This window comes from Dryobates pubescens, chromosome 2, assembly GCF_014839835.1.
Source record: "Dryobates pubescens isolate bDryPub1 chromosome 2, bDryPub1.pri, whole genome shotgun sequence".
In the NCBI taxonomy this organism is placed as follows: domain Eukaryota; kingdom Metazoa; phylum Chordata; class Aves; order Piciformes; family Picidae; genus Dryobates; species Dryobates pubescens.
The window spans coordinates 31058567-31071958 of NC_071613.1; the positions used below are offsets into that span (position 1 = coordinate 31058567).

Consider the following 13392-nt stretch of genomic DNA (forward strand, 5'->3'; position numbering starts at 1 on the left):
TGCTATGCACACAAACTCTCTCAGACGAACTTGCAAACCAACTGTATTCAAGAATTCCAGGAGCTGAGGCACAAATTCTGCCAAGCCACAAATAGCTGTTTGAGAGTCAGGTGACAAAACGACAGAAGCCCAGACCAGTGTGTCACTTTGGCAAACTGCAGGCAGAAAAGGAACAGCTCATAATTCCTCATGATCTGCTCTAGAGGTCAAGAGGCATCACACATTGATTGCTTTCATCATTTAATTGTCATTTTTGTGGAGAGGCATTTCTCTGAGACCACTGCAGCATGAAAGAAGAACATGCTGTGTTGCCTCTGCCTTTTCATAGGCACCAAGTACTTGCATTCATTTTCCTGATATTTTTATTTGCTTATGTTATTCAGCAGAAACACAGTGATCCTTCAAATGGAGGTAATAGGACATGACATCAGTCAGCAAAATTCCTTTGTTAATAAACTTTTTTAATCCTAATAGATGATTCATTGTTCAGTCTGTGATTTATCTAGTATAACAGGTAGAAAGAAAAATCCCCTAAAAAAGCTGCTGTGAGAAAGCCGATGAAACTACAATTTCTACTTTCCTTAAGATTATAAATCTTAAATGAGTCATAGAGAGCTCCTTACTCTGTTGCTGAGTCACAGAAAGCTCCTCATATTAAAAGCTCCTCATATTAAAAGCTTTCAAAATTTGCATGAATTTCAAGGAATTTAAATGGATCAAAAGTTGCTGACATTCACTTATTCTGTAGCAGACAGCACAGTGATGATTGTTAGCTCCTGAAGTCAGTTGAATATGTCTTTATTATCAGTTCTATGATTCTATGATGCTGGCATAAATATTATTAATAGTTCCTCAGTTACAAAAGAGATTAGGTTTTGGATTGGGCCTCAGAACTCACAATTACTTCTGAGAAAACACAGTAAAACACCCTGGATCTAGCAACAACACAAGTGCATTATGCTTACTTCTCTGCCTATGCTTCTTTCAGCTCTAAGGCAGGATGGGGGTAAATTCTTTCTCTATTCTGTTTGCTCCCATAATAGCCTTTTCAGTAACAGAAGGCTAGTGGAAATACTTGTCATTGGTAACATTCTTACTAAATGGTCTGGACAAAGACAGCTGGTGTGTTTAGTGTTTCATTCATGTTTTCTGCTCTTAGCTTGATGTCACTTCCTCAACTGCCCTTCTTGGCAAGTTTGAAATAGATCAGTATCCTGTGTGCTGAAGGTGTGCTGGCATTTTGCACCTTAACTCACTATAGTGAACTCCCTACAATTCACAATATTCAGATCCTCCTCCTTTCCCTAGATGGCAATGTTTTCATATGAATGAAAGTTTAAAAAATCAACACTTTTATCACTATCTTGTCTAGATTTTAAGCACCAAACTGAGATTTCATTTAATTCATCGGTAACATAGGCAACAGTACACTGACTTCCTATTTTCAACTAATATACCATTTCATGAGTAAAAGTTAAAAGTACAGTGAAAAATAAAACATTGCAGACTCAGTACCTGAAGTTGAATTTTTGCATCTTTGCTGACACTTTTTGTTCTCCATCGTCTTGTGACCCGCTTGTCTTTCTTTGAAATATCTACACAGTTAGCCTACATTACACAAATAGTTAAAAGCAACAAAGTACTATTAAGTTGACAGAAGCAGCACAGACAGTACAGCAAGTTAGTAAAGAACTGTAGCATTAGACATCTACAAATTAGAAAGAAGAGCAGAATGACACTGCCAGGGCCCATAACTATAGCAGTGGCCAGCAGCTATTCATACACTGCTATAAACACAGGGCATATTCAGCTCATTTAGCAAAACTACTGGTACACTTTCTTCATGAGTGCACAATATTTGGGGCCAGGTCTTGAAATCCTTATGGATTTCTGCTCTGGTACCACTCATAGAAATGTAGAGTTAACCTTTTCCTGAAATCAATGATAAGTCTTCTTTTCTTATTGGAGCTAGACTTCCCAAAGGACCAACACCACTAGGAGATTTCTATATTCAAGGGGATTGAGTGAAAAAGGAAGAAAGGATCTAGGAACTGCTGTTGCTTTTTTGTGGTCAAGAGGAAAACTCACCCTGAACTGGGAAACAGTCCAACCCTTGGGACCTTTGTACTATGCCCTCTTTTCTAGAGCATGCAACTTCATCTTTGAGGGTCTTTGGGTCTCCACTCCTTAAAAACTTAAAATGATATCTTACTCAGCACAATAAAAACTCCTGAAACACAATTTCAATACATACATGTATTTCCATTCTAACAGTTCTGAGTTTTGGCTTGCAAATTGGCTAATCATTTCATTTGTCCTACTTAACTCAAATATATAATACATCTTAATTATTTGTTTACACATGAAATATTATTAGATATCATTAAGAGACATGCATGAGATAAACCTTTCTTCCAAGGATTACTATGATTTAAGATAATTATTCTGAGTTAATAGACAATACCTCTGTATTTCATTTAACATTAAGAACAAATGTTTCAGTGTGATGGTTTATGTTCAATCATATTTACCTGCATGTCTGTGAAGTTTGGGGCTGACTGAGTTCTCTGTAGTATTTCTAAATTTTGAAGAAGCTTACTGAGTTCCACAAGGTTTGCCTGACAATGAGCAAGATCTAACAGATACAAAACAAAAATACATTTAGGTGCTTCAAGTTCAAACTTTTCCTTTTTTTTCACCATGATGTTCATAATTGGCACTTTATTGCATTATAAAAATTAAACATCCAAATCCTTAGTGTTAAGTCATCTAAGTAAAAAGGTTTCTTTTTAGAGATGTTGAGAACGTATTTCTGTGAGAATCAGCAACAAGTCTGATTGTATTTTTAACAATAATATACATTAAGATAATATGCACTATTAAGATAAATTTCAAAAGTCACATCCTACAACATGCAGAGAGGGAAGTTCCTACCACAAAGAGTTTCTCTGTGTTTATGTAAAGATGCAAACTAATCCATTTACTGACTGTTTCTTATTTTATAACAACAAGAAATTTTGCTGAAAGAACAAGGCATGAAAAGCTAAAGACTAACCTTCTGCACATCTGTCCATCTCTTCAGAGTCCTGCAGCCAGGCTGCTACTTTACTCTGACCAGTAGTGCAGGTGGCAGGAAGGCTGTTACTGCAAGGTATAGGAGACTGCCAGGATAAGCTATTTTGTTGCACCTAAGGCATAATGAAATGCTTACATTTACTCTTGCTATGTTGCTCAGCCAGCTTAATCACCAGACTACTTAAGAAAATAAAATATGCATTGAGATTTCAGCAACATCTGTGGTTTGACTGTATAGCTCCCCAGGATGGAGATTTTTCTAAAGAGCATGCAGGAGAGCCAAACCAAGAACCTCACAAGCAAACTCTCTTGGCTAACCACCAGTTAAGGAAAAGATGCTGTTTAAGACAAAGAACATTATCATACAGTGAAGAGAGAGATTTATCCCTGATGACAAAGGCAACTGCAAATTGTTTGGGGTATGGTGAACTCTGCAAAATCTCTGCAGCAGCAGATTAATGAAGGCTGCAATAAGACTAAATTAGACAGTCTTTCTGTGCACACACTCACAGCGTTTTGCTGGCCATTAGTTCCCACAGTGGAAACTCCTACTGCATTTCAAGCAGAGCCAACTGAAATTGCCCATGACCAAGCCCAGCAGGCATGACTTATCAACAAAAGAACACTACACACCTTTCCTTCCGACACATTAGCAGCTGGCGAAGACTCCGTAGTAGAGGCTGAAGGGAATATATGAAAGCTGGCATCTCTGGGAGATCTCACGATCTCATTCTGACGGTACAACCGGTGGTGGCGTAATTTTGAAACCCATGCATCAAATGAATCCTGGGACTTCACCTGGAAACAAAGTCACTATCAGTAAAGGATTCAAAATACACCTTTTCTGCACATCTTTTGTAGTTTATTTTATTTTTATCCACACTGGAAATAAAAGAAGTATCTGCATCAATTTTTACCTTCAGATGATAGATGTGTTCTTCTGTGTCAAGATCTATTCTACGAGCCTTCTTTTTTATGGACATAACTGATAAACCAACATCAATGCTCCCATGGACTTTGCCTTTCTGTATCTAAAATAAAAAAGCAGGGTAACAAATTGGTAGTATCATGCACTTCACTACATTTAACAGAAAAATACCTGGTGCTGAAATGGTTTCCCATTTTATGAACATTTTAATATAAAGCCATATTAAAAGAATAAAACCTGTAGTCAGACTAACCACTTACTTAACTTCTAGACAAATTAAAGTATCTCACAAGTACTCAATGCAGAGCCAACTCCAAAATTAAAATGTGGTGGCTCACACCAGTACACAGCTACAGGTAAGTGAGCTGCAGAGAAAATTAGATAGTACTCAGTTCCCTGCTGCTACCACTTGATAGTTATTGGTATCAGATCTAACTAATCTAATGCTACCGCTTGTATCTCAAGTACACTGTAATCACATCTGTGTTTTAGCCAAAGATCTCAGAATAATCAGCTCTGACTGACACAAAAATTGAAGAAGAAAAATGCATGGTGAGGCTAATCTCTCAAGCATCTTCATTAAATAAACTAATTTAAGTAACATAGTTTTTATTTTCATTGAAGTAAGAAAAGGTCAAATTCCTGAGACAGAACCAAACCAAAACCTTACATATTTTCCATATGCAGATCTCTCACTGGATCCATCAACAACTTTCATATGTACACTTTCATAACTATGCCTAGAGCAAGCTTGAGATTTAATCACCCTGGCAGGCTGAACTTCAATACAAAATTTTAAATGGTCTTCAATTTTACTTACATCAATTGGAGACTTTGAGTATTTCAGCATCCCATTATCCAGGACAAAAAACCTCTGGAAGAAAAATAAAATAAAAATAATTATTTCTTAATGAGCTGATGAAATTTAAATTATGTACAATAATTCAGCTTCAAAAGAAAAGGGTCACTCTCCAGCAATTCAGGAATGTTTGTGGGTTGGAAAGAGAGGATAAATACACTACTGAATAATTTTCTTGCTTGTGTTCCAGATTTAATTTAACAAACCTCAATAGTGTTTTGGTTTTTTACCAATTCAATAAATTTCCTTCCTGTTTTACTTCCCACAGATGATGGTCACATTTCAAATTAATAACCTAGGTGGTTCCTAGTGAAAGATGTACATCCTAAAGAAAGAAGGACATATGAGTGCTCTTGTGGTCTCTTTGATCTCCAGCTGGAAACAAAAAATGCAGGCTGTGAGACACTGCTCTGCCATTCAAAGCTTTCTGCCTCATGGCAGATCCCTAAACACTCAGGCAAACATGAAATCTCATGTAGTTCGTGTTGATTACACCTTTTCTAGCTGTAAGCTAGCTATTACAGGTATTAGTACAAGTGTCAATATTACAGCATTCACAGCAATGTACAGAGGTCATGAGAGAAGTTATGTTTCAGGTATTAGCCATTGGTATGATGTGCACCACAGTATCTCCATTGATCTGGTTACCAGGGCTAGGCTAACCTGACAGTTTCTCTCTGCCATTGAAACTTTTATTATGCTGAGTGGCTCTCTTGTAGCAGAGAATGGAATCTCCTATATACATCCTATTTCTCCTGCAACTGAAGTTGCCCTGGCTTGTGTGTACCAGACCAGTTGAGCTGCATTGCTGACATGTTAGCATAGACTTTGGCACATAGCATAAAGCTACAGCCAAGCAGGAAAAACAGACTTTAAATGACATTCACTGGCTGGTCTTCACCAGACCTAACTAATAGAAACTAATTGCTAATTAAGAGAAACTAATTCATATGTTTAGAGTTTAACCTAAAGTGTTAGCCTATGTTAAAAATATAAACCACAGCAAAATATTATCCCACACTCTTTAAGCCATTTGGTGTGGAATTGAAGGCCAGTGTTTTCATGATGTGAACCTGTCAAGTTAACACTATGAGCATGGTTGGCAGATAGTAGAAAAATACCTCCCTGAAGTTGGTTCTGGAAAAAAATGCCAGTCACTGAACAGATGGCACCAAAATCTCACACAGGGCGAGAAAGCAGTGCTTTCCTGGAGTCATAACTTCTTAAATAAGACGTCAAAATAACAGGAGGGAGTTTGGTTTTCTTTGGTCATTTTACCTAGGCACGGTCATTAATGGCCTTCACAAGAACATCATATTCATTTCACATTGCTCTGCCTCTCCACACACAGGAGAAAATTACCTTTCCTCATATTTCATCCCAAAACATACTGCACTTAGGAAAATTATTAGCTGCTCTCCTGTAATGAAGTCCTGTGAACTTAAATGTAAACTCAATATAATCTTATAGTATATGGCTACATTTTATTATAAATATTGGAGAGGGCAAAAGACATACTGGTTAAACCTCTCAAACCACAAGGCATTATTTACAGATTACTGCATTATTTACAGATTCCACATGGATTTTGAATATATTAGACAGGAGGCACTGCAACTCGGAAGCCATGAGCTGCGTGTGCAAACTAATTCTTTCCACAGTTTGAAGGAAAAGTTATACACCAAAATCCTGGGCATTTATTTGACACCCTACTATAAAAATCCCAATTCAAAAAACAAGGTAATAATATTTTGGCTGTTTCATGAGGAATTTACCTTGTGCCAACCCTTTAGAGGCCATTTTCTCTTTTTCAGCATGAAACCTTCATGCTTGTCTGGCTTGTGGACATTGGTCTGGCCAATTTTCAGACCTTCTATGATTTCCCAGCTGTCAGGTTCCTGGTGAAAAAGTATGATGATATATTGATTAATCAACTGTGCATACACATGATGAAAATTGCCCAAATTCTACCGTGCAAGACAAAAGGAAAAGGAAGGAAGTTTGGGGGCTGGTGGGTAAGAATCGGGGAAGGCTTTAAATCTGCCAGACTATGTGGTTACTGGACTACACCCAGCTGTATCTCATTTTAAATCACCGAATATGAAGACTTTTGGAAATCTCATCTTTCCCAGGTAATTAAAAGGAAGTTGAAGCTCTTAAAACCGTCTAAAACTGTAACTAAAAATAATCTGACAATGTGTATGGACATGTTGATGATAACAAGGACTGCATCCCAATGAAATAAATACATCCAAACACACAAAAACAAGACCAAATTGTGGCAGAGCTAAGTATAAGTAAGGCAGGGTCAGACTTACTACTGGAGGTAACAGTGTGAAAGTGCAAGTGGCTCTGACTACCTGTTAAGTCTATCCACAAATTAGCACTTGCACCATAAGGACTAAAAAGACCAAAGAGATTTTGCAAGTGAAGTATGAGCAGAATTGCCACATAATAAAAAAAGTATCTTTTACTCATAGTATTCCTTCTCAAAAAAACAAAACAAAACAAAACAAAAATAAACCAACAACAACAAAAAAAAAAAAAAAAAAAAAAAGATGAGATTGTGAGATGAAATGAGGAAGAAACCATACTCTTAAATATGTGGGCATATATTAACAGTGCCCAGATGCAGGACCCTGCTCTTGGTCTTGTTGAATCTCGTGAGGTTGGCTTGTGCCCACCTCTCCAGCCAATCAAGGTCCCTCTGGATGGCATCCCTTCCCTCCAGTGTGTCTGCTGCACCACACAGCTTGGCGTCATCACCAAACTTGCTGAGGGTGCACTCAATGCCACTGTCCATGTCACCGACAAAGATGTTGAACAAGACTGGTCCCAGGACTGATCCCTGAGGGACTCCGCTTGTCACTGGCCTCCACTGGGACATGGAGCCATTGACAGCCACTCTTTGGGTGCGGCCATCAAGCCAGTTCTTTATTCATCTAGTGCTCCACCCATCAAACCCCTGTGTCACCAGTTTGGAGACCAGGATGTGGTGTGGGACAGTGTCGAAGGCTTTGATCAGGTCCAGGTAAACGACATTAGAATAGAATAGAATAGAATAGAATAGAATAGACCAGACCAGGTTGGAAGAGACCTTCAAGATCATCACGTCCAACCCATCATCCAACATCATCTAATCAACTAAACCATGCAGCCAAGCACCCCATCAAGTCTCCTCCTAAACACCTCCAATGATGGTGACTCCACCACCTCCCTGGGCAGCCCAAAAAAAAAAAAAAAAGAAAGAGAAAGAAACAAGTTGGAGAGGTTGGTTTGTTGCTGGTTTTCAATGTAGCTAACTCTTGTCTTCAAAGGCATTTGATCATAGTTTCACAAGCTAATTCAGCCCTTAGAAATCTGTTAATCAAAGTGTTTTTAATTATTATTATTTTCCTGCATTAATTCTTATTCTATTAAAGGGACATTTATAGGAAAACTAAGTAATTTTCTCTCTAGAGAAAAGAATAGGAATTGGATCATTTCAGATACAACCATCTATATACCTTTCAGGAAGCCAATTAAAGCATATTCCTTGAAAATATCATGTCTTATGCATGACAATTTGAACAACTCAAGCCAGACTTATACCATAATTAACAGCTAAAGAGCAATATTTTTAAAGAGAAAAAACAGTCATGCCTTTATTTCTGTTCTCTTCCTACTCCTCCAACAAATAAAATTCTGTACCAACTAAAAAAATCTCCTATTGCTTGCTCAGTTAGACTGTTTTACTGATTGTACCCTACAAAGTTGCAAATTTGCATTTTCTCAGCTGACTTGTCACAACTCCCAGCAATGTTGTGAAAAGTTATCAAGAAAGGAAGGTGGTCATACAGCATCAAAAATTTAAAAGGGGGGAAAAAATTGCCTTCTCCATTTCCCACAAAACCAGTCAAGGCCAAGCACTGTCATTCATAACACCTCCAAGTGAGTTACAGCCTTGGTAACATTAATATTACTATGATGAAAATATGATTGCAAAAGTAACAGCAAATTTGAGATCCACAATTTTCAATATTCCCAAATATTTTTTATAGAAATGTTTACTCTGTTTAGTTTTCCCTGCATTAACCATAAACTGGAACTGACCCAGTGCCTGTGAAGACCATGCTTGAAAACCATCTTTTTACTTCTCTGAATATTGCTTGGACATTCTATTTCCTCCACTGTAAAGGGAGGAACATATGCATTACTTTTTCACTAAAAAGAAGTACAGGTACTTGAGGGAAGAAACTTTAACTATGGGTACCCTGGGGTGAGCAGAGAATCTCTCTCCACAACTCTGCCAACTGATTCTTCACCATATTGATTTCTCTTTTAGATGATCAGCTGCAGGCAGAAGTCTTTTATCTACTAGATAACATCAGTATTGATTACTTCTCAACAAAGAATCACACAATCTCATATAGCTATTCATTTAAACAAACAGCCTGATACAGAGGACAAAATGAGCAATTATTCAGTGCAATGCAGATACCTGTCTTCTGCTGTACCAGTTTCTAGTCCCACACTCTCTGAGGTTCCTGGGGGCCATCCATGAGCAGAAAAACCTCCAGACCACCACGAGCTTTTAAATCCTTAATTTTGTTTAATATAACACTTACTAAAGACTGGCCACTCTGACACCTCAGCTGGGGAATGGCTCAAGAGCGTGTTCACAATATACTCAGTGGTAGAACTATACAAAACAATATCCCAAAGCCATTTGTCAAACTATTTTGTAACAAGAGGGAAACTCATCACCTAGATTACAGCCCATGCTTTTGCTTACCTTGCATAGAGATATAGGGTCACTTTCAAGGAATTGCTTGCTTAATGAAGGGTCTGTGCTTCCTGAAGAAGCCTTCCGCTCCAAAATATGAACACTCTTAAAAAAAAAAAAGAGGGGGGGTGTGTGCAATTAAAGGTAATTTATCATTAAATCTTATTTTTTAAAATGCATATTAAGTAATGAATGACCAAGCATTATACTCCTTATATCAATATCAGCATCATGGCTCAAAACACACCAAGTACTACTCACACATAATAACAATGCACAAATAGTTTGCCCTCTGAGGCAAGACACATCTCTCCCCTTCCTTCCTTTGTTTGTTTCTTTTTTTTGGTATTCAAATTAATTACTCTGTTCAGCCTAGAAATTACTGGCAACTGAAAAAAAAAGCCAGGAAAGACAAGTAATGCAGTTCTTACCTACAGAGATGTGGAGTGCTTCTAGCCAGACCTATTACGTTTTCTGCCAAGATACAAGACACTGAGCATACCTACTGTGCACATGGCCCTGTCTCACCATTGCACATAAGATATTACCACTTCTAACATATTCATTATCACACTGTAGCATTTTGTTATTGGCTTCTCAACTGAGGTGAAGTAACTCATTACAGGAGTGCTTTCAATAGATTACAGTTTTTCACAAGTTACTGGGCCTCATCTGATGAGGTGAGCATTTATGGAACACAATGATCTTAAACCACCATAGCTGTTTTTACATAGGACAATACTAGAAAATTGTGTATCTTCAAAGCATGGTACAAAAATGAAATACATAATGTCACAACCAGTCTTGAAAAACCTGCTGCTCTTAAAAGACATCTAAAATGTCTTTCCATTTACCAGAAGCATCTCACCCATATTTTGTAAAAGACAAAGTTGTTTGTTTTTCCCTACAGGAGAAAATAATCAGGTTCTGCTTGCCTAGATTTGCACTTTGTTCTCTCAAGAAATTTTGCTACATCCTATATTACTGTTTGGTGAGAATTCTACCACAACATGTCAGTAGTATCCCTTTGGCATGTAATCAAACTATTTCACTTCCAGGACATGTAACACAATGGCAAACTTGCAATTACCCTTCAAGAAGGGTAAGTTTTTTCTCGGCTGAAACCAATAATTAAATTTTGTTCACAGTTAAGCTTTTTTGCGTTCACTGAAGAAGAGTTCACAAGGTTACAAGTGACAGCAGAAACAATCATGGAATATAAAACCACATATGAGCAGTAAATATTATTGTTTATACAGATAACTAAGTGCATAAAGACTGTAACCAAACTAAATGAAAACAAGCACTGTTATTCATAGAAATGCATGTAGAACAAAGACCACATCTTGCAGCAGAGCAATACAGATCTTCATTGTTCTCTTTCAATGTGCATCTGTGAATTAGAATAGGAAAATATAGGGATTGTCTTTGTTGTCCGTGCAGATTAATAACCATCCATGTCATTATGCAACAATAATTGGCATTTATTTGCAGTTACTTTTGAATTAATTTTGCAGTAATGCAAGTGGAAAAGCATCACTGTTTAGTTACTGCCACTTTCCCCTCGGCCAGCCAGTGAAAACTTTGTCATCTATGCTTTGAAATCTTCACCTTTATCAAAGAAAGGCCAATCTTATTACTTAGCCCCATGTCTGTTCTTAGCCAAATGAGAAAAATGTATTTATTTACAACAAATTCCTACATTACATATCAAATAATTAAATATGCTTGTTTGAGCTGAGCACAATTTACCAATAATAAACTATGATAAGGTTTTCTCATTGAATAGATGAAATGCTATTTATGCAGAGTAGTACATTTAATATATGATATAAAATATAAAAGAAAACCTAAATCTGTTTCTCCAAAGAAGATGAAAATGTCACCTGACTAGCATAATCAGGACAATTCCCAGCTTTCTTGCCAGTTTTCTTTGGCAGGCAGGAATCCCTCCATCTTGAGATGGAGCAATGCCCAACACAGATGTTCTGAAGGTCTCATATGAAGCAGCTGGTGCAGTTTGTTGTTACATAACTACAATTTCATTTTGTACAATATTTAGAGTTGAGTAACCCAACAGCCCCTGGCTAGCCACATTTCCAGTGAAATATATAATCACATGATTTTAAGGCAAGGGGGGGGGGGGGTTGGGCCTTTCTTCTTTTTTTAAAATCAGCCCTCAGTCATTACAGTTCCACTTCAACTGAGAAAACTAACAGCACTTCAATGAATACTGACTTACTGAACTCTTTATTTGAAAATAGGAACATTTTATAAATAAAATTGCCTTCTTTACATTCTCTATTTCAAGAAATGTAGTCTTGTTGTCTGTAAATTGCTTTCTATTTCATTTCTGTCATGACCAGCATCAAAACATTTTCCATAAATGTTTCTCAAGAGTTAGGGCTCCACCAGCCACTAAATGAGTGACAGATGTTCTCTATTAACTCCTCACACTTCTAAAAGGTCGAAAGAAAGGGTATAAAAGAGAGAAACAACATACAAGTATGTACAAAACCAATACTGAACCCAAATGACCAGATGGCAATTAATCACCATCACACCTGATGCTGTGGCAGAAGTCACAGACTGCACTCAGCAGCTGAGAGGAACCAGATTCAGGACCTGGACTCCAGAACTGAATTCAGTAACTTACCAATTGGGATCAAAGGCAGAACAGACAGAGCCCTCCTCAGACACCAGCCACTGAAAATTACAGCTTGACACTTGTGATCCCTCAGCTTTATACCAAATATGACATATCTGGCATGGAATGTCCTGCTGGTCAGTTTAGGGCCACCTGGCCTGTCCACTCCTCCCCACAGGTGTGGCCTTTTACTCTGACCCCCAACACAGCACACAAGATTTAGCAGTGACCTTGGCCTGCATACCAACCCTTGGACATTTTGCATTATCACTACTAGAAGCAAACACTGTGAAAACCTGCCATTAATATCAAAAAGTGCAGTTACTTAAAAGAAACTGAGCTCAAAAGCAAAACCACTGAACAGAGTTTGTTCTATTCTAACTCAAATGAGACACTGTGACATGACTCTAGCATAATATTAAGAAGTGTTGCTTGGTGTGAAATGTTTTCTTTTAATGAATGTTGTTTTTCTGAAAAATTGCAGCTAGAAGTTGCACAATTATTTGGCATTTTGAAATGCAGGTATTTTTATAATGCAGAAGTTCCATTATTTAGCATCACAGAAATAAAAGCTATTTAGATCCTGTAGTTATTACCAAGCTTTTTTTTCTTTTCTTTTTTTTTTTTTTAAACAAGAATAATAGAGCTGGTAAAGGAAGCAGATAAAAAAGCTGATGAGATGATAAAGAAGAAACAGGCAGATCAATACAGCTTCTGAGTTTTCTTTATATGAATAGAAAAATAAATATTCCATTGACCTAGGTGTATCAATCAGGCTGGCACTCCCACTCCTCCTGTCCCAAGAATATAGGCAAAGAAAATCAAGTTCTGCATTGCTTTGTTCCAAACTTGCCTATCACTTCAGGATTACCCATATGCTGTAGCTGGCTTGTATCAGCACCATCAAATCCCGTGTGCCTTCGGAAATTAATTCAACAAGATCACAAATTTACCTGAAATTGCTCTGTAATCTCATTGCTAAATTTTACACCTAGCTAAAATCTTTTTTCCACCTTTGAGATTATTACTCACAACACACATTGTGTATGTGACCACACCCTTGCCTCAATGCACTCCTAATGAGCCTACACATGTATAACATGTAGCTAACAATGAAG

General features: G+C 37.4%; 1 protein-coding gene across 7 annotated transcripts in view; it reads right to left on the reverse strand.

Annotated features, from left to right (window-relative positions):
• OSBPL6 (oxysterol binding protein like 6) overlaps positions 1–13392 on the reverse strand; it is an 87244-nt gene that overhangs the window by 24456 nt on the left and 49396 nt on the right. For 6 of the 7 annotated variants that reach the window (XM_054174073.1, XM_054174089.1, XM_054174082.1 and 3 more), the window contains 8 exons: positions 9637–9732; positions 6638–6760; positions 4824–4877; positions 3993–4106; positions 3709–3873; positions 3056–3188; positions 2532–2635; positions 1516–1608 (listed from right to left, as the gene is read on the reverse strand). In XM_054174073.1, coding sequence (XP_054030048.1) covers positions 1516–1608; positions 2532–2635; positions 3056–3188; positions 3709–3873; positions 3993–4106; positions 4824–4877; positions 6638–6760; positions 9637–9732 — 882 coding nt within the window. The remainder of the gene's footprint in view (positions 1–1515; positions 1609–2531; positions 2636–3055; positions 3189–3708; positions 3874–3992; positions 4107–4823; positions 4878–6637; positions 6761–9636; positions 9733–13392) is intronic. The other variant, XM_009906631.2, reaches the window with a different exon arrangement.